Source organism: Eurytemora carolleeae, unplaced genomic scaffold, assembly GCF_000591075.1.
Source record: "Eurytemora carolleeae unplaced genomic scaffold, Eaff_2.0 scaffold620, whole genome shotgun sequence".
NCBI classification, from domain to species: domain Eukaryota; kingdom Metazoa; phylum Arthropoda; class Copepoda; order Calanoida; family Temoridae; genus Eurytemora; species Eurytemora carolleeae.
In genome coordinates, this window is record NW_019396554.1 from 56,945 (window position 1) to 78,559 (window position 21,615).

Here is a 21,615-nt window from a genome sequence, read left to right on the forward strand (position 1 = left end):
AAACTGCACAATTACCCTTACTAAAGCTAAAAGTGGCCCCCCCCCCCCCGGCAGGTTGTGGCACGGTACGCATGCCTGGCAGGTTTTGCCTCTGGAACCCACAAGCTTTGGTTTCCCGGAAGCTGTGCGAGTCAGAAAATCTAACACCGGCAGATCGCTAGCTAGCATCGTTTATCTGTAAAATTAAACACCGTAAAATTCTCTTAAAGGTTTTTAATGAAATCTAAACATTTTTCAACAATACTGCACTCTTAGCATAACTACCATGTCTACCCAGCCTCTCCCTTTAACCCTGATATAATTTTACTTACAGTACCATTTCTTTTCCAAAAACTTTACAAGCAACGCATTTTAAAAATTACGAAAATATTTTTCTTTAAAATACATTCAATTTCCATTAAATAAAAATTAATTCAAATTTTACCTAATTCTATGATACGGTCGGGGGAGGGGGGCTAGATCTCTTTTTTTTTATTTTATTACATTTTAGTTAAATTTGTGTGTACAATATACATTTTAATCTTTATGTACAGGAGCCGGGTGGGGAGCTGTACAGCGTTCATCTTCCAGAACCAGTGGAAATATCAGGGGTGGAAATGTCGGGGACCAGTTAAAGAATCATTTCTGATATCCCATGGCTGGAAATGTCAGGTTCTAGCTAGATGGTCATTTCTGAAATTTCAGGGGTGGAATTGTCGAGTTCTAGCGAGATTGTCGTTTTTAAATCTCAGGGGTTGAAATGTCAGGTTCTAGCAAGATGGTCATTTCTGAAACTTCAGGGGTGGAATTGTCCAGTTCTAGCTAGATTGTCGTTTTTAAATGTCAGGGGTTGAAATGTCATGTTCTAGCAAGATGGTCATTTCTGAAATCTAAGAGGTGGAATTGTCGAGTTCTAGCTAGATTGTCGTTTTTAAATCTCATTTGTTAAAATGTCATGTTCTAGCTAGAAAATTTTTTCCGATATCTCAGTGGTGTAAATATCTGGTTCTTGTTAGTGAATGTGATTCATCTCCGATATGTCAGGGGAGGAAATATCTGGTACTTGTTAGTGAATGTGATTCATCTCTGATATGTCAGGGGAGGACATTTCGGTTTCTATTGAGTAATTACTAATTTCATATATTTTAATTAGTCAATGTTAATCATTTCCATCAAATAAATTTTTCAGAAAGAATGTTAAATATTTAATTTTATAAGATTGGAGTTAAGAATTTGATCAGAATGAGTGGGCGGATTTTATCAAAGAATGTTCCTTATCTCTGCGGACAGGTACAGTTGTATTGTCTTTTAGATTTTTGATCCAAATAAATCATGTTTCGGTGGAAAAGAATAAGAAAAAAATAGTTAAAAAGATTACATTTTGACCAAAAAATTACTTTTAAAATTTGTTAGCAGTCCCTTTAACAAAAATATTTCCAGGTATCTGCTATGCTTGGAAACACAAGTATTTTTGTCAAGATTATCTGTCTTGTTGTCTTCTTCTGGTGAGTAGAGCTTTTTCCTTTTTTTGGAAAAATAAGAAAAATTTTAAATGAATTAAATTAGCAATGCAATCGATTCTAATAACTGGATGGTGTTTGATATGATTGATTCTTGGTGGTCAATTGTGAAATAAATTAATAAATATTGATTTGATTTAATCATAAGTAGAGTATGGAAATATTAGTTTTTTGAACTAGTGAGTTATGTTTTTCATATTGGTATTTGGTATTCAGAGCCCGCTAATTAAAAGCTTTGGCTCGGGTCGTATTTCTTTAAACTTAGGCTTGACTTAGGAGTTAGGCCCAATGAAAAAAAGGCCGACCTTGTTTGGTTTTAGTAGAGAATCTGAATAAGGCTCGATGTTCAGTCTTGTTCTCATAAAAACCCAGAATACGCCAATTCCTACCATGAAAATCCGCCAAATAGAATATGAAACCGGGTTTTTGAACTCAACTCTGTGGAAAATAAGATGCAGCTTGAGTCCGAAAGCTCAAGTCGTAAATAAGGCCCGGTGACAGCTTAGACCTGAGTCATATTTTCTTAAATTTTTTTTAATTTAAGAAAGAAATAATACAAAACTTTCTTTGTGTGGGATCTAAATGTAAAAGACGTCTATTTTTGGTTGTTTGTTCCGGAATAATCAAAAAAAGAAAATAGAATTAAACTTTTAGTTAATGTTTTTTTAGTTACTTTTTATCCTTCTCTGAAACCGCTGTGATCACCTTGTCAGTTACTCCAGGCAAGTTGATATAAATGTATAAAAAATTATATTGTAGTTAATGCATTTGCTTTTCAGTTCAATGTCTTTGCTTGCATTGTAAACCTTTTTTACACTGAGTTGAAACATACCCCTGCTGTACACTCAGTTTGGGCATTTACTTTGCTGTACAGTTTACACAGTATTTATGTATTTGCTCTGCAGTACATAAAGATGCATGATGGTTTTATTTGTAGTTGACATATTTGCTTTTAAGCTGATGTATGTTACATATCAAAACATCTGGGGGTGGCAGGGGGAGCAGTATATTCCCGACAACGGTCTGGGTTTTCCTTCAGCTACATAATGCAGTATAAACATTATAAACTTGATTTTCTAGGGTTTTCAGAGTCTGAATTTAATGAATTTGAGCCGCGTCTCAAATCCACCAAAACCTGTTTCAATTGAACGCCTCCTTAATTTTTAAAACATTGAATATAAGTTTTATTGGAACCAACTATAATTGATTCGCGTCTCAAATTTTAAACCCCCGGCTCAAATTCTATAAATTCGGCCTCTGATCAATTTTTTGTTGTATAGGTTATTTTAATCCCCCTCATTTCTGGATCTGGACAGCATTAACACACTGCTTCCTGGAGATACACTTCTGGGAGGTTCTGGTTGATATATTTACTATGCTTCTTGTTGGCAAACTTATAGGTAGGCAACTCACGAATTTGCGCAAATATTCCCGCTCAGGTAGGTAATTCAGAAATTTTGCGCAAATATTGCCACTCGGGTAGGTAATTAAGGAATTTGCGAAAATATTCCTGCTCAGGTAGGTAATTCAGGAATTTGCGCAAATATTGCCACTCGGGTAGGTAATTAAGGAATTTGTGCAAATATTCCCGCTCAGGTAGGTAATTCAGGAATTTGCACAAATATTGCCACTCTGGTAGACAATTCACGAATTTGCGCAAATATACAGAATATCATGTTACCCGATATTTATTACATGTAATCAGAAGTTTATATTTTTCAGAAAAAGTTGTCCTCTCCCCCACTTGAAAGTTGACATTATTTTTAGGACAATTATTCAAAAACTCAAAATGTTGGGGGAAATTTTTTTCTGAAAGGGAAATAAAATTTAATGAAAATTACACCTCTATTGAATCTCAAGGAACTTAGTGTAAAGATGGCAATGCCCAATTTACAACAACATCTTTGAAACCTGAGTCTGATATAAAAATGTGACTCAAAAAGTAGTTAATTCTGATAATTTTTCCAGTCTTTGTTTTAAGTAAGAAATGAGCAAGGCACTTATGCAGAGAAACCACAAATGAAATAAATAATTTTCAAAAACATAAACATGGAATTCTAATCCATACTTAACTAGACAATGCTTTCAAGGGTACTGTTGTGAATCGGGCACTGCCATCTTTGCATGGAGGATCACTTGAAATTACTCTTTCAGTCCCTTTTGAAAGTAAAAGTGAATTTTATTTATTTTATTTGTAGAACCTTTATGGGGAGCTTTGGAGATGGTGACTTTCTTCTTCATCATCAACAGGAAGAATATTCTCACAAAAATTGTTAAACTAATTCTGGTAGAAATGTTAATCAAATATTATTGCCTTTTGAGAAATAAAACCAACATGATTCGTCTTGTATAAATCATAACAGGGGCTTGTTGAAAATTATATCTAAGGTTGATAGCGGTATTGTGTGTTAGATTGTATATTGAGAATATATCTAAAGTGGGGTAGCTGTTTTGTGTTCTATATTCTACTATATTGTATATTGAGAATATATCTAAAGTGGGGTAGCTGTATTGTGTTCTATATTCTACTATATTGTATATTTAGAATATAAAATCTAAAGTTGGGTACCTGTATTTTGTTCTATATTCTACTATATTGTATATTGAGAATATAAAATCTAAAGTTGGGTACCTGTATTGTGTTCTATATTCTATATATTGTATATTGAGAATATAAAATCTAAAGTGGGGTAGCTGTATTGTGTTCTATATTCTTTTATATTGTATATTGAGAATATATCTAAAGTGGGGTAGCTGTATTGTGTGCTATATTCTCCTATATTGTATATTGAGAATATATCTAAAGTGGGGTAGCAGTATTGTGTTCTATATTCTACTATATTGTATATTGAGAATATAAAATCTAAAGTGGGGTAGCTGTATTGTGTGCTATATTCTACTATATTGTATATTGAGAATGTATCTAAAGTGGGGTAGCTGTATTGTGTGCTATATTCTATTATATCCTCTACATGTTCACTTTCAATACACAATTACTGTTCGATGTGCATATCCATGGGCTCTCTGGGTACCTAGCAGGTTTGTTGAATTTTGAAGTAAAACATAGTTTTTTAGCGTTAAAAAAACCGAAACTGGTCATATTTCTAATTTTTCCAACAATAATTTCTGAGCATATTAATTATGCAATTAGTAAAAAAAAAAAATATCTTTTTGTAACTTCTTAAAAACTGGTTATAAATTTAGCTTGATTTCCAAAAAACTTCTTGCCAATTAAAGCATGGGAGGTCCGGAACTTTCGAAGGCTTTAACTCAGTAACCAGGGGACAAAGGAGTCTGAAAGTTTGGATTTAATGTTTTAATTTTTAATTTTTAATCAATGACATTGACTTGCATGGTTCCTAAAAACTAGCTGACCCCTGTATTTACCCCTTTATAAACTGTAGGTGTGAGTATGGCAGTAAAGCAAATCATGCCAGACTTGATTCTCTTCAGGACACCACTAGGGACATAGTCAATCAATTAATCACAATCCACAAATTAATCCTGATTTATTTAAATTCAAATCATTAAATTATGTTTATTTTCCTTAAAATCTATTATTAGTCTTTCATACCAATAAAAACAATACTTTCTAGTTTATCAAAATATAAACTGATAGATTTATAACATTCAACCAACTAATCACATTTAAAGGGAGTGTTCGCGAACAATGAAAGGGAGTATAGGCTTGATGCGATAAAAAATCGCTTTTGATCGCTACTAATCTTACTTCTATCTGTTGCGTCCATAAGGAGAAAATTGTTAAAAACGACTAATACCGAAGAACGTAGTGTCCATACAAACTCAGAAAGATGCAACATTCAACTCGGATCGTAAACAAATCAATTTAATTCCAAACAAATCATTCAGATTTTTTTTTTTTGATTTTCGCTGGTGCTGGATTTTCGAACATTCCTGGAAAATATGAAAATGTCGTCTTCATTATCAAAAATCCTCGAAACAGGAAAAAATGTTTTCAAAAGTAACTCTCAGATCATGAAAAATACAAAATATTATGAAATATCAACTATTTAGCACTGTTCAATTTAACACATTCATGTGTTATGAGTCTTTTAACGAAGAACGATAATATATCCAATTAATATCATCTAATTTGATTACTGTGCCAGGGAAAATCACGAACAGAAACATTCCCTTGCTTGTCTTTGGGCTCACCTTCATCATGTGGGCAATAGGTAGGCTATAGGAGGCAGAAAAAAAATTAATATGCTGGAAAATCCCCCATGGAATTTTTTTATTTTTAAGAATCATATCTCTTTACTCTAAAACGACCATGCTATATTACGCTTGCTTCACTTCTAAAAGAGGACTGAAGAGGATATATATATCGAAAGTGCGAAAGTGAAGACCTCCAACAAGGACAATTTTTTTATCCACGGTTACCCACAAACATTGAGTCTTCAGAGACGACTGTACGGATTTTATACTGTCTGTTTCCTTATTCTTCATGGTTTCCTGAAACTATAAAATTCTTTTATTCTTTGCTTAATTGTTAAATAAACCGCTTAAAGACTACCTTTAAGGCAGACGACTTATTTCAACTTGGGATCGTCATATTTGAAGAGTTTCAGTCGTCTTTACAGTCTCATCCTTTGTGGGTAACTCGGTACGTTTTTACACTAGGAGTGAATTGGAGTGGTTTAATTTCAAAGACAATTCTGGGTTATATGTATTATCAATTATGTTTGATGAAAGCTCCATAGTATCAAATTTAACAATGAGACTCATCTACGTTTTTAAGATATTTTGAATTCATTTAATATCGAACCACAACAGTGCCAGTTTTGTATACCAATTTATATATTTTCCGAGTAGTAGTTAAAGGGAATGTAAGCGTAATTTTAAATGACCTTCAATGTGAAAATAGCAATGCCCGATCTGAAAAAAAATGTGGAAGATAACGTCGTTTTTCTGATTCGGAAAATGTATTTTTTTCTACGAATTTCACTTTTTTAGTGAACCCGCAAAATAAAAACTAACAGTTCACATAAACAAAAACATGGATTTCTAACTCTATTTGATTTGAATATTTTGTGGTCTGTATCTAGGTATGGTTGAAGGGTCCTACTGCACTATGTTTGGAACAGGGCTGGTTATATCCTGGACCTATCTCAGGTTTTACCAGGTATTCTAACAGTTTTTAAAGGGACTGTTACCTGACCCTTAGGTACCATTAACAGTACCCATGAAATATTAGTTTTCTTAGCTTTTCTGTCATTAATGGACCACCTGTGGCCGTTGATTGAAAATGATTTGGAATAGCTGAATAATATTAGATACCAACCAAGGCACTCCAGAGATTTAGAAAAAAAAAAAAAATTTAACGAATTGAAATGCGAACCAAATTCTAATTACTTCCGATAATTTTGAACAGACAACAATGTGTAAATGTCAGGATTGGGGAAATTGTGTGATTATTGTTCCAAGAATTATACATGTGAATATACATGTGAATGAAAGTAGGTTGACGACTAAAGATTTATGATTAAAGACGCTCTTTAAGTCATCTCTCAACTGACAGTGACACGTTTCGTGAAACAACCTTTACACACAAATATGATTTAGGTTCACAACAACGGAACCCGCGGGGATATGGCGGACAGTTTTGCATTCGCCACCCTGTTCCCTAACGTTGTTCAGCCTCCGCTCTCCATCCTCTCCAATCTCATCTTCTCGCTGGCGGTCAAGTGCAGGATCTGCAGGAAGCCGGTCAGGAGATACGATGTAGGAGCCCCTACAGGTACAGAGTATACTTATGCTCAATGCTGGCTGAGGTATATATTTTCTCGAAAAATCACCCCCCCCTCTCTTCTAAAATATTTTTTCCACAGTATATAAGGAATTTGTTGAGAAGTTGCCTCTTCTCTTCCTTGGGAAAATTAATGATTTTTTGGGTTAAAAAGTATAAAAAACGCTTGCCAGTTGATGTAATTTTTAATATTTTTTTCCCTAAAACTTTAAATTATTTAAATAATATACACCTGGTCCTGCATTCAGAATTGCATCAAAGAATTTAAAAAAAATCTGAAATATGAATTTTGATTATTCTGAAAATTTAGATTTTTCTTTATCAATTTGATTTCTTAATTCAAATCCCATTGTATTTTATTTTTAAAGAATACACAATTACCTCCTAAAACATGAAATTCATTATTTGATATATCAAAGATATCTGAGGCCGAATTTAAAGAATTTAAGCCGCGGCTTAAATTTGAGACGCGACTCAAATATGGTTGGTTTCACTAAAATTGTATTCAATGTTTCAAGATTATAGCCGGGGCTCAATTGAAACCGGTTTTTGGCGGATTTGAGACGCTGCTCAACTTCATTAAATTCGGACTCTGAACACATTTTTTTTTCAGATTTGGAGAAATAATATAACTAATCTCAAAACTATCACATGATAAGCAACGAAATAATTATGTTGATTGAGACATATATTCTTCTAGAAGATGACAAAATTCAAAATCTGAAGCAAATAAATGATTTAATATTTTATTTGATCAGGAATAACCATTTCCATTCCCGGAGCTGAATCCCAGGACTCGGAGCGCAGGAGACAAATTGCTCTGAGAGCACTTTCTGAGAGATTATCTAAGGCAAGAAATAATGAATAACAACAGTGGTCAGAATTTTAGATTAGCGAAAAGAATTATTTTTTCTTAGACGTCACAGAAGGGTAGTTACTAGTTATATTTTTTCTCATTAATTCATTCATTTTTTTCTTTTTAATTCATATATATTTTTTCTCATTAATTAATACATTTTTTTCTCATTAATTCATTCATTTTTTTCTTATTAATTCATTTATATTTTTTCTCATTAATTAATACATTTTTTTCTCATTAATTCATATATATTTTTTCTCATTAATTAATACATTTTTTTCTTATTAATTCATTTATATTTTTTCTCATTAATTAATACATTTTTTTCTCATTAATTTATATATATTTTTTCTCATTGATTAATACATTTTTTCTCATTAATTCATATATATTTTTTCTCATTAATTCATATATATTTTTTCTCATTAATTCATTCATTTTTTTCTTATTAATTCATTTATATTTTTTCTCATTAATTCATTTATATTTTTTCTCATTAATTAATACATTTTTTTCTCATTAATTCATATATATTTTTTCTCATTAATTCATTCATTTTTTTCTCATTAATTCATTCATTTTTTTCTCATTAATTCATATATATTTTTTCTTATTAATTCAAATATATTTTTTATCTTAGAATGACGCCTCTGGTTCACAGTGGCCATCCATGGAGGAACCTGAGAAAAGTAGCAGGTTTATTATTTTTTAGATTTATTTTATCATTTTTAATCTAGAAACTTTTCCTCTGACTTTTTAATGTTATTTTTGAAAAGGTGCAATACTGCATGGGGGTAAAAACAAAAATAGCTTGTTAAAAGAAAGTCATTTACTGCAGAAACTACAGTGCACATAATTTTATTTCCACTTGCTCTAACATTCCTTGTCTGTAATGAATAAATCCTTTTTTTAGGTGACATTTTCAGATTTTAATGTTGATTATAATAATGATAGTAATTATGATAATAATTTTGATATTGATAATGATTTTGATAATGATAATGAAAATGAAAATGATAATGATAATGATAATGATTTTGATAATGATAATGATTTTCATAATGATAATGATTTTGATAATGATAATGATTTTGACAATGATAATGATTTTGATAATGATAATAATTTTGATAATGATAATGATTTTGATAATGATAATGATATTGCTGATGATAATGATTTTGTTATTGATAATAATATATTAATATTTTTATTTAGTCCAACCAGTATTTCTGTTGAGTCCGGTTCTATCCCCGCCACCCCGTCCCCCAGCCCACATGGTGCACCTCAACCAGAACAACCTGCGCAGAAACCTGCGCAGGAATCATTAATTTAGAAATACGCAGAAGTCGTTTAATTTTGCGAAAAAACACAGGAACATCAATAAAAAGATGAAGCAGAAATAATGATTTAAAAATGCGCAAAAAAACAACAAACAAGAAAAACAAGAAATCTATCAAGAAAGTTCACATGTTCAAGCACTGTACTATTTTTCATTCAAACCTAATATTCTAATTTTTTTGGAAAAATCTTCTGAAAGCTGTACAATGTACATCGTTTATTCCGATTAGTGAAAATTGAATTAAATCACATTGCCGTTGGAATATGTTGTGCAGAAAAATAGAAAAATTCATGATTCTGTGTTACAAGTATGCTTTTTTTACGTTTTTATTTCTTGTGAAAAGTTATGTTTTTAGAGGTGGGGCATATTTTAGATACAGTTTTAACAACAACAAAATCTGGATAAATTGATGTAATAAGGAGTGTGCGAGTTTTGTTCGAACGGTTGGGGTTATATATATTAAAATTTATAGAACAAATTAAAATTCTTGACACCCCTCCTTGCTCTTGATTTACAGTTGTAATACATAAACTGAAAATGTGATATTTTTGTTTTTTCAGTTATAACTGTTGATATAAGTAAAACGTTTAATTTTTGTTGAATTTTTAAAAGTTCATGTCACGAATTAATGCACTATTAAAAACTAGCTGAGGGACCCGGCGTTGCCCGTGCAAAAAACAATTATGAAAAAAATTCTAGTTTTCTTTAGCCTATAACACGCCCGAGCCACCCTTGAGTGTCCAAAAAAAATTCAGCCCAATCGGTCCAGCCGTTTGGCCGGCTATACGCAACATATATATGAATGTCTTGTTTTAATATATAGATAAAATTTTTTAATTCGTTGCTAAAAAAATACCTTAAAGCTTTTAAATAGTTTTAAACACAGTTTGATCAAAATTGCACGTGCACCGTTTTACCTGTGTTTGATTTGAATAATTAATATTTTAATTGCTACATTTAAATCTAACAAAATGACCGACTATAACATTGGAAAAATGAAGTTATAAGCTTTTCATTGTACAATATGTCAATACAATAATACATTCCTCTACCTAAACGTTGTAACTTTACTTAATATTTTGTAAATATTAAAAATGAAATTAGAAGGCACATGCTTGAAAAAGTCTAGCCTTGTAAGAATAGAGAAAAAAAACAAAAAAAAAAGTTTTTTTAACTTACTGTTTTATATTTATAGAGAATTTGAATGTGATAATGAATTTATTTTTATTTAGTGAAATGAGTGAAATCAGTCCAAACAATTATTAATTTAAAACATTTAACAAAAACATAATAATTAACTGTCAATAATATAAGCTGTGTTCGACACTTGTGTGTAAATTACCGTTAATTTTGAGCGCTTAATCTCGATATCTAATGAAGGCCCTTTTAAATTTGAGGATCAATGCTTAATCCTGTTAGGGTATAACCACCATGGGATATCGAAAAGAAATGTGATTTATCTGGAGGTCTGCATAAGATGAAGATCAGAGGCTTGATCCTGTGATTCACAACATTAAAGTTCTGAGCTGAAAACTTTAGAATGAGGTATCCTTAATCCCGATCGGTTAATTAATCGGGAGATTAAAAACAAGCTAAGAACAAGCTTTATTTAATCTGGAGATTAAGGGAAAAAATTAATCCCGATATCAACCATTCAAAAGTTCCCAGCTCTGGTCAATTAATCCTATGTTAAGTTAATCCATTATCCTAGATGTCAACTGTGCGATTGATCAGCTAAAAAATAATTACCGTGTGTTTAATCCATTAAAAAAATCAGATGTTAAATTTATTTGATACTTGAGTTGTTTTAAAAAAGCTGTTTGATAAATCATATTAAAGAACTTGTAAATCAACAGAATTATAAAACAGCTGTTTTGAAAATCAGCTGTTCAAAAAACCAGCTGTTTTTGAAGTCTGCTATTTAAAAAACAAGCTGTTTTTAAAGTCTGCTGTTTTGAAAACCAGCTGTTTTTTAAGTCTGTTGTATCAAAAAAAAATAAGTTTTTTCAAGTGGTTTCAGATATTGCATTTGTTAGCTGCTACATTTTGTTTTTAAGTGTACACTTTGGTTTATAGTATACATGTACACATTGACCTTTTTCAGACGAAATGTGCTCAGCAGATATCGACAACTTGGTGATAAGGTAACTAGGGGGAGGGGGGAAGTATTTCTCTCTCTCCGAGAACTTTTTTTATACCAGTTTTCAATTGTATAAATGTACAGTGTACACAATGTAGATCGCTTAAAAACTGCTTGGGAGTTTTCCCAGGGCATATTTAGGACTTGTTGGCACTTAGTTACTATTTAAAATGAATGTGAGAAAATAAAATTTAAAATTCGATTTTATAATATATATATATTTCAGTTTGAAGATAAGTCTCAAGGCGTTTAAGGTATTCAATCAATTCATCAAAATATCTTGACATTCCTTTTCCAAAAACTTTTTTCTCAACTCTCTACTATTTTGTTTTTTTGATCTGTTGCGATTAAAACTTATTGTGATGCATAATGCATATTGTATAAATTATCAAAATCGACTTCAGGAAAATTTGTTCATCATAAACGTCTGATCTCTTTATCCAATATGGGCAATTTTATTGATTATCAATGCTTGATCCTTTGATTAAAGTTATCACTGCAGGGAAAGCTATCAATGGATATCGAATAGGAATAAAATTAATCCTTCTGAATTAGATGGTGATCAATGCTTGATCCTTTGATTAAAGTTATCACTGCAGGGAAAGCTATCAATGGATGTCAAAGATTACTCTCTCTACATAAGATGGTTGATCCCGAGATTCACGTTTCACAATTTCACATTTAAGGATATCCCATTCTAAAGTGCTCAGCTCTGGAGTCAGAACTTTAATGTTTTGAATCTCAGAATCAAGCCTCTGATCTTCATCTTATGCAGATCTCCAGATAAATCAAATTGCTTTTCGATATCCCATGGTGGTTAGACCCTAACGGGATTAAGCATTGATCCTCAAATTTAAAAGTGCCTTAAAAGTTCCGATCTCTGATCATTCTGAAATGTGGTTTGTATCAATTGGCACTCTCAATATGTCAAACATTTGTCAAACATTTTGGAAATCCCATTATATTATATTGTGGATGTGGTTATTGTTATTTTTGGTATGATTATTTTATGTTTTAGTACTGCCTGGTGTGTGGGACGAGTTATAATGGAAAAATAGCTTTAGCGTTTAATCATTTTCTGTCATCTACCTGCTTCTCCGCAAATCAAAGGTAGAAAATCAAATGCTAATAACATTTCCAAAGGCAAAATTTGCCCAGGTACAATTTCCCAAAGGCAAGGAAATCTCTAGTAAAGTTTCAAAGTTGCAAATTCCTAATGGCAATTTCTCTAGCTACAATTTCTCTAGCTTCAATTTTTCAAAAGGCATTTTCTGAATGATCCATTCCGGAAGGGTAATTTTCAAAAATATCCTAGCCACAGCTCTATCCATAGAGAATAGAATATATATTAGAGGGGAATTTAGAGAATCTCTCGGTATGAATTTTTTCAGTCCCTTTCAGCCTGAAAGGGAGTTCAAAGTGTACAAATCATGTAAATGTTCACAAATTATATGCAGTAGAGTACATTAATAAAGTATGTTCCCTAGACTATTCATTTCGATTTCGAATTTTTTAAAGCTGTTAAATAAACTTTATAATGAATTAGGTGAATAAAAAACATCATTTGATTTATAGTTATAACGGAAAATCATCGTTTGTAAAGTGAAAGGCATAGAGTTTATGTGAAATGATCATTGGTCAATTATGAAACCAGCCTATTTCATAATTTGGTTTTCTTTTAACATTAATTTTAGATTTTCTATAAAATGATATTCCAGGGCCCAAAAGGTTATAAAGCCTAAATATGTGAAGTACACCTGCAGTATGGAAACAGTACAACAAAATGGCCGTTTTACACGTTTTTCTAGTAAATTCCCCTCTAATATATATTCTTTTTTCTTTGGCTCTATCGTAATATTTTTTCATGAAAATTCTCTTTAAAATAGGTAAGAAAATTCACATGGAAATATTACATCTGGGAATTAGTCACTTACTGTTAAAACAATACATATTAACTGTAACTAACTTTGTTTTAGTGTATTTGAACTTGAGATTCTGCCTTCCGTTGATACTCAGGAGGAGAACAATTTTGTTAAAGCTGAACATGATCTACATGAAGATGAACCTGATCCACATGAAGATGAACCTGATCCACATGAAGCTGAGTTTAATGATCCTAATCCTGAGAACTCTGAAGAGGGTTTGAAACCTAAAGATGAGAATAATTCAATTTATGATGAGGAGGCAAGAGAACTTCAAAATCAAACTGAAAACTTCTCTCCAGCAAATGACGATGATAACTTTTTCTCTGATGATGATGAAATTGCACCAATTGACGGAGATGAACCTGATGATTTAATTACTGAAGATCTTAACTCTCTCCCAAGGTTAGAAATGCTTTCTGGTGTTAGAATTTTTACTTTTTACTAATCAGTAATCAGCTGACTCCTAGCTAATCAGCTGACTTCAATTCCTTAGAAATTATAATAAGAAGCAACATTACAATTACTCAACACAGAAACTACGTATTGTTACAAGGACAATTTGACTTCAGATAAAAAGGTTTAAAAAATTGATTCAATGTTAAATGTTTAGAAATGTAGTTCCTTGTGATGAATGTGATTCCTATTTCTCCAGCAACATACAGCTAAACTATCACAGACAATTCACACACAGGAATGAATTGACGACAAATCACATGTTGTGCTTCTTTTTTGAAAAATATTTTGGTAGAAACCTGATTCACCAAGTTTGTAATGATGTTTCGTTTTTGTGACACTTATGATTGTGTTTTAAGGGCAAACAGGTTTTGATTGATGGTTCGCCACTTGGATCCGGACTTAATGAAAAAAGTGTATTGTGCAATATTTTTGGGAAATATGTTCGTCAATTATTAGAGAAAGTTTTTCCTGTGACATCTGTGAAGAAGTGTCTGGCGATCTATCTGATTTGATGAATCATATCAAGAGCAGGCATAAAAACGTTGTTTCTTGTTTTCTCTGTCAGCTTGAAATAAAGGTTTGTTAAATTAACTTGGATTGGGATGGGACAAAAATTACCGCGAACTGAAAATTTCTGGAAAAGTTTCGTTCATGAATTGAAAATCCCTCGTTAAAGGCGATATTTACAATTGTGTACGGCCTTAAAAGCTATGTCAGATCAAGTATAAAGTATATATACATGTTTTTGTTTCAATAAAAAGTTTATTTTAATTTCCTGATTCTCTGCGAAAATGACTTTTCTTGCTTATAAGAAGTAGCGTGCCCCATTTTTCAGTCCGACTTTCCACAATTAACTCTCAGGCTAATATAGTTCTCTTCAGCTATCACAAGAATTTTTTTAGACCATTGGGAAGTGGTCGTGCAAGGCCCTTGCAGATCGCAAAAAAAGTCTTCATAGCTCAAAAAAAATATTTCTAGAATTTATCATGTTGTACGTCATTTTCTATCAATTGTCTAAAAAGATCAAATCCGTTGAAATTTTTCAAAAATTTCAAAATTGACTGAGTTTTTTGGAGGTTTTTTTAACCTAACGCAGTCAATTGTTGTTTTAAAAATTTCAACAATTGACTGATATGACATGACAAATTCAAAAAAAATTTTGTTTGAGCTATGTAGACTTTTTTACGAGCACTACCTAGAGGTAAATAAAATATCCTGTGAAAACTGACACCATAGAGAACAATATTAGCCTGAGAGTTTTTTGTGAGACAATATTTCTATATTTTGTTGCAAACTGGGGAACCCTAATAAGAAGCAATGAAGGAAGCATCAGAATTAAACAGTTTTCAGTAAACCTACGGTATCTTTCACATTTTCAATCATATCAAGGGTACCGTTTTTATTGGACATTGCCATCTTTGCATTTAAGTCGATCAAAATTACTTTGAAGTGACAAGAAAATAAGATTTGAAATTTTTTCCAGGATATTCATCGACATCTCAAATCTCACATAGGAAAGAGGGAATTTAGTTGCAGTTTCGAGGGATGCAGTCAGAGGTAGGGTAGGGTGCATCATTTTGAGTTGATATTTCATAGTATTTTTTTATGATCTGAAAGTTACTTTTGAAAACATTTATTCCTGTTGCGAGGATTTTTGATAATGAAGACGACATTTTCATATTTTCCAGGAATGTTCGAAAATACAGCGCCAGCGAAATATCATTTTAAAAAACTAAATCAAAACTATAATGAAATATAAACTATTTAAATGATTTGTTTGAAATTAAATTGATTATTTTACGATCCGAGTTGAATATTGCAACTTTCTGAATTTGTATGGACGCTACGTTCTTCAGCATGAGTCGTTTTTAAAAATTTTCTCCTTATAGACGCAACATATAGAAGTAAGATTAGTTGCGATCAAAAGCGATTATTTTTCGCCGTAAGTCTATACCCCCTTTCATTTTTCGCGAACACTCCCTTTCAGTTTACTTTTATTACATTAAGCTAAATATTGTTTCTAACCAAGGATATATTAACCGAGATGATTTTTCATAAAGATTTATCAAATCTTTTGAAAAATATTTTCAAAAATCTGGTTAATATCCTTGGTTAGTGTAAACCCTTGGATAAAGTAATAAAAGGAAACTAATTTTAAAATAGGTCAAATATCACAGATTTTTGAAGAGTTGGTTGAAAATCGAATAACCTTTGGACGTTTAAAAACGGACCTCAAGGGATGCCCTTCAATAGTAGCGTTGAGTCACAGCTGATCGCTGGATCATTAATATTATGGGTTTTTGGACTAGATTATCAATAGATTTATGGATTTATGGACTAGACTATCAATAGATTTATGGATTTATGGACTATATTAGCATTAGATTTATGGAGTTATAGACTAGATTGTCAATAGATTTATGGATTTATGGACTAGATTATCAATAGATTTATGGATTTATGGACTAGATTATCAATAGATTTATGGATTTATGGACTAGATTATCAATAGATTTTTGGATTTATGGACTAGATTATAAATAGATTTTTGGATTTATGGACTAGGTTATCAACAGATTTATGGATTTATGGACTAGACTATCAATAGATATATGGATTTATAGGCTAGATTATTAATAGATTTTTGGATTTATGGACTAGGTTATCAACAGATTTATGGATTTATAGACTAGATTATTAATAGATTTATGGATTTATGGACTAGGTTATCAATAGATTTATGGACTAGATTATTAATAGATTTATGGACTAGATTATTAATAGATTTATGGACTAGATTATCAATAGATTTATGGATTTGGAATAAAATTGGTTTCAATTTTAATTTCATTCTAATAGAAAAAAATATCTTGGAAATATTCTGAATTTTTTAGAGAAAATCCGGGAACCAATCCAAACTTTTTAGCACACGTGCTATAATATACAGCTAATTTAACTTCGTAGCACGATGATTACTTTTTAGCACGTTTATTATGAAATTCATGATAAGGTGAGGAAGAAAGTACTCAAAAGGTTCTTAAAAATTATTAATGAATTGACTAAAAAATATCATTAAATGGTTGAATATATTGGCAGGTTTGTGCATTCTGAGAGTGTATTAAAGCATGCCCGAGTGCATACCGCTAAGCAGTTTTCTTGTCGTATTTGCAGCATGCTTCTAGCCAAACCAGCATCGCTGAGGTAGGTCAACCTGAGCTGGGAACTTTTGTATTGTGTATTTCTAGATCAATGCTTGATAGAGATCTTTTCTTAATCTGCAGATTAATTTAGTCTTTAATCTATATCGCGCATCTTCTGTTTAGAAACCATCTGAGTGTGATCCATGGTGTAGAAGATACTTTCCAGTGTGGATACTGTCTACAGTGGTTCAGGGATACTTTGTCATTTATCTCCAGTGTCCGAAATTAATGAATTTGAGCCGCGTCTCAAATCCGCCAAAAAGCGGTTTCAATTAGGCACCGGCTTAAATCTTAAACATTAAATACAATTTTAAGTAAAACCAACCAAATATTTGAGCCGCCGCTTAAATTTAAGTCGCCGCTCAAATTCTTTAAATTCAGTCTCAGGATTCATTGTTATGTAGCACTCTGACATAAAGAGACTGTAAGCATAATTATAAGTGACCCTCCATGCAAAGATGGCAATGCCCGATTCACAACGGTACCCTTGAAACCTTAATCTGATGAAAAATGTGGAAGCTACCGTAGTTGTTCTGACTCGAAAATATCCGCAAATAAAAATAAATAGTTTTAAGAAACAAAAAAAGCGATATCTAATCAGATCAGACATAGCTTTTAATGAAACCGTTGTAAATCGGGCACTGCCATCTTTGCATTGACGGACACTTGAAATTACATTGCCCTTAGTCAAAGTGCCGTAAAAGCTCATTTAAAATCTAATAACGCTCTAACCCTTATAAATATTTTTCTGAATTCTGCACTCTTGTTCCATGATAAGTGAATAGGTACTATTTTTATTTAAATGTATCTTTAAACAGAATTATTGAAAAAGTTACAGCAACGAATCTAAATATGCACTGCCCAATATATCTCCCCGATATCTAGACTTTTTAAAAAGTCTGAAGAAAAAATTTCGCTAATCATAAAAAAATCAGAATAATATTCATTTTGTGCCTCATTTTCATATTCATGTCTCATGAATATTCCCTTGATTCCAAATTTTATAAATGACAAGTTATGAATTAGATCTCATAAGAATCTAGTCGAACACACACAATCTGACCACTCCTCTTCAGCTCAGAACAAGGTGAAAATTAAACTTATTTCAATCCCCCCCCACACACACACCTTTAATCAAGTTTTTTTTTGTTTTGTTTTTTTACCTGAGCCAATTACTGGTTAAGCTTTATTTGTTTCTGAACATTTTGAACCAATCAGAATTCAGGAAAATTCCTCAGGAACTAATCAGAGTTCAGGAAAATTCCTCAGGAACCAATCAGAGTTCAGAAAAATTCCTCAGGAACTAATCAGAGTTCAGGAAAATTCCTCAGGAACTAATCAGAGTTCAGGAAAATTCCCCATGAACAAAGCAGAGTTCAGGAAAATTCTTCAGGAACCAATCAGAGTTCAGGAAAATTCCTCAGGAACTAATCAGAGTTCGGGAAAATTTCTCAGGAACCAATCAGAGTTCAGAAAATATGCCAAGTTTTATCGTAGCCATTGAGATTAAAGAAACTCTTACAGAAAAAGTAGTTGAACCACTCGCACCTAGTTCAATATTCTTCTTTTAATCTTAATCTCAGGACATTGGTAATCAAAATAAAGGAAAAGACCCCAAATTTCTATAATTTCTTTCATAAATATAATTACTAAACGTGACGGAAAGCGTAATTTCCATGCAAAGATGGCAATGCCCTATCACAGCGAAACGGTATTCTTAAAAGCTTTGTCTGATCAGGTATAAGTTAGATACCAATATTTTTAATGTTGAAAAACTGAATATTTTTAACTGTGGTCTTTCTACATAAGTGACTTGTGCATTTCTCCTGCAGGAAAACATGAAGGAAATATCAGATTTAAACAGTTTTCAAGCTAGAAAAGCTACAAGAACTTCCTCATTATTAATCAGATAAAGGATTCAATTCATGTGAGAGGTTCACTTGAAAATACGCTAACAGTTCCTTTAAATCTTAGTTATTTCGTAAACAGCTGCACTAATAAACTTAGAGAACGTTAAAAATTTAAGAGACCAAGAACGCCCACACCCAACCCCGAACTGACAGAAAAAAGGGAGGGACCCCCAAACCCCACCAATAGAAACCGCGAACCGGCCCCACTAGGGACGCAGTACGCAACAGCTGACAGTAAACCTGCTCTGTACCGGGCAGAGTCAGCGTACAACACCTCTAACCCCCCTACACCCAGGGGCACTGGGGGCCTAGAATAAGATAAACTTAGAGAACGTAAAAAATTTAGGAGACTTCTCCGACTTTTATAATTTTAGGTTCCTTGCGAAGAATGTGGAGTAAAATTTACCTCTAAAGGTAACTGTGAAATGTTTTATAAAGTTTTCAGAATCGGAAGTTTTTTAAGTTGTCATCCATAATTATTTGATTAATAAACGTTAACAGTACAATTTTGGATAAAATTATGGCAACATTTTCAATTCAACATTTTCGATCAAGTGAGGGAAAATCAGCTGCAGATCTTTTTGAAAAGCAGCGAACCCAACTTTCAAAATTCATGAACTCAATCCTTTAAAGGACTGTACTTCCAAATGACTCCATGTGTATACTAAACTGAATAGTGTGTTATTTCTAATTCACAAGTTACCCTGAAAGGGAGTGACCGGCAATGTGTGGTAGTTGAACTAAACATGTAGTATTGTGGGAAAACATTTTAGGAATCATTTGAGACATATAAAACGTTTCCACGATGTATAATTACTGAGTTTGAGCGCAAAGTCGACGTTCAAAATCATCAATTTGGTTGGGTACATTTTGAGAATCGAATTTTTAAAATTATTGAATAAGGACGACGAAAATCGTAACAAAAATTTTACAGTAAACTAATTTGATATCTAGGAACATATTTCTCAAAAGAAAGGAAATGAGTCTTTGCCACAAATTTTGATTTTCTAGTTCTCATATCTTTGCAACCCAAAGTCGTAGATTTTAGATATTTCAAACTATGAATTATGTTAGATCAAATAATCCAAGTTTAAAATATCAAAGGGTTTTATCATCAGGTTGCAAAGTAATAGGTATCAGAATATTTGTTTTTGTAGCTAAGACTCAATGTCTTTGTCAATAAATCAATGTTAGAATAAATTATTTCGTTCATTCTTTACTAATTTGTTCGCAGATTTTTACAAATTCTTCAAATGTCGTTTTTTCAATAAAAATTCCGGAAAATCTACAGAATATTAGTGTGAAGAATGAGAGATTACAGAATCTAATAACTGAATAATATTACTTATTTTCGATGATAAGAGTTAATTTTTATTTTCTCTACATGTTACTAAACAACTGCTAATTTTTGTTACATTTTTTGTCGTCGTTATTTAATAATGAAAAAAAAAATGGGTTCTCAATATGTACCTACCCAAATTGATGATTTTGAACGTCGATTTTGTGCACAAACTCAGTAATAATACGTCGTAGAAACATTTTAAATTTTAATTTCCACAATACTACGTTTTCAGTTCAACCACCATTCATTGCCGGTCACTCCCTTTCAAAGCTTTGTCTGATCTTGTACTAATAAGGTTTTCATGTTTTTTTTCTTTTTTTCAACTGATTATTTTTTTCTGTGGTTTTTTCAAAATTGACTTGCGCATTGCCGCTTCAGAAACAATGCTCCATATTATTGATCAGATAAAGGGTTCAAGGGTACTGCGGTGAATCAAACATGCAACTTTTTTTAATGGAGGGCTCTTTAAGGTCTGCAAGAGCACCTAAGAAAGAAGCACTCTAAACCCAAGAAGGCAAGAGGACGGAAGCCTTGTTCTGGAAAGAAGAGGAAGAGATCAGGGAAAGATAAATCTGAATCCTCTGATCGAATTCTAGGTAAGAATTATTCCGTGAAATATGTTTGAAAAAAGATATATTTTGAATATTGTGTATATTTTTTTTGGATATTTTATATATATTGTATATTTGTCAGGTGGTGTTATTTAAAAATGACAAATGCTTAACACATGATATTAGGTTCTAAAAAAATTATATTATTATTGATGAAAATCCTTTCATTCTTTTTTTAATTGGTTCTATGTACTTCTTCTTAGTTCTCTATGTAACCGTCTTTTAATAAATATCGCCGATCTATAATGTACATTTTGCATAGTAGCGCCGAGCGGGAGTTAAATCCAACAGGGCAAACACCAAACAACAAAATAAAAATAAAACGCAAATTTTCATCTTTAAAAAAATGAAAATAATTAATTAAAGAATTAATTTTTAATAAGAATTACTTTCTTAATCATTTTTTTTACTTAGAAGAGGCTGTAAACCGGGAAGATATTATCACGTGTCCAAAGTGCGGAGCCGCGTTCAATTCTGAGGAAAAGGACTTGGCAAACCACCATCTTGCATTATGTGAAATAAGCGTAGAAAGGTAAAGGGCTACTCACAAAGGATGAGACT

At 31.9% G+C, this 21,615-nt stretch overlaps 2 protein-coding genes across 5 annotated transcripts; both read left to right on the forward strand.

Annotated features, from left to right (window-relative positions):
* Positions 1 to 525: 525 nt before the first annotated feature.
* On the forward strand, positions 526 to 10,220 carry LOC111705403 (transmembrane protein 115). 4 transcript variants are annotated; one of them, XM_023477939.1, is made up of 14 exons: positions 526 to 1,269; positions 1,420 to 1,484; positions 2,169 to 2,221; positions 2,780 to 2,899; positions 3,698 to 3,749; positions 4,369 to 4,399; positions 4,460 to 4,538; positions 4,904 to 4,963; positions 5,630 to 5,695; positions 6,569 to 6,645; positions 7,086 to 7,260; positions 8,028 to 8,119; positions 8,769 to 8,824; positions 9,347 to 10,220. In XM_023477939.1, exons 1-14 carry the CDS (start codon positions 1,222 to 1,224, stop codon positions 9,462 to 9,464), a joined length of 1,092 nt encoding a protein of 363 aa, XP_023333707.1. In that variant the 5' UTR covers positions 526 to 1,221; the 3' UTR covers positions 9,465 to 10,220. The 4 variants fall into 4 exon arrangements, with proteins under 4 accessions (XP_023333707.1, XP_023333706.1, XP_023333705.1 ...); XM_023477938.1 differs by lacking the exon at positions 4,369 to 4,399 and having other exon boundaries at positions 526 to 651; positions 944 to 1,269; positions 4,429 to 4,538; XM_023477937.1 differs by lacking the exon at positions 4,369 to 4,399 and having other exon boundaries at positions 526 to 651; positions 970 to 1,269; positions 4,429 to 4,538.
* On the forward strand, positions 5,795 to 21,590 carry LOC111705402 (protein suppressor of hairy wing). Its single transcript, XM_023477935.1, has 14 exons — positions 5,795 to 5,827; positions 11,575 to 11,614; positions 11,837 to 11,864; positions 12,629 to 12,720; positions 13,587 to 13,937; positions 14,146 to 14,226; positions 14,448 to 14,568; positions 15,475 to 15,548; positions 17,088 to 17,192; positions 17,315 to 17,383; positions 18,218 to 18,278; positions 19,476 to 19,515; positions 20,914 to 21,039; positions 21,469 to 21,590. Exons 2-14 carry the CDS (start codon positions 11,580 to 11,582, stop codon positions 21,588 to 21,590), a joined length of 1,305 nt encoding a protein of 434 aa, XP_023333703.1. The 5' UTR covers positions 5,795 to 5,827; positions 11,575 to 11,579.
* The last annotated feature ends 25 nt before the right edge of the window (positions 21,591 to 21,615 follow it).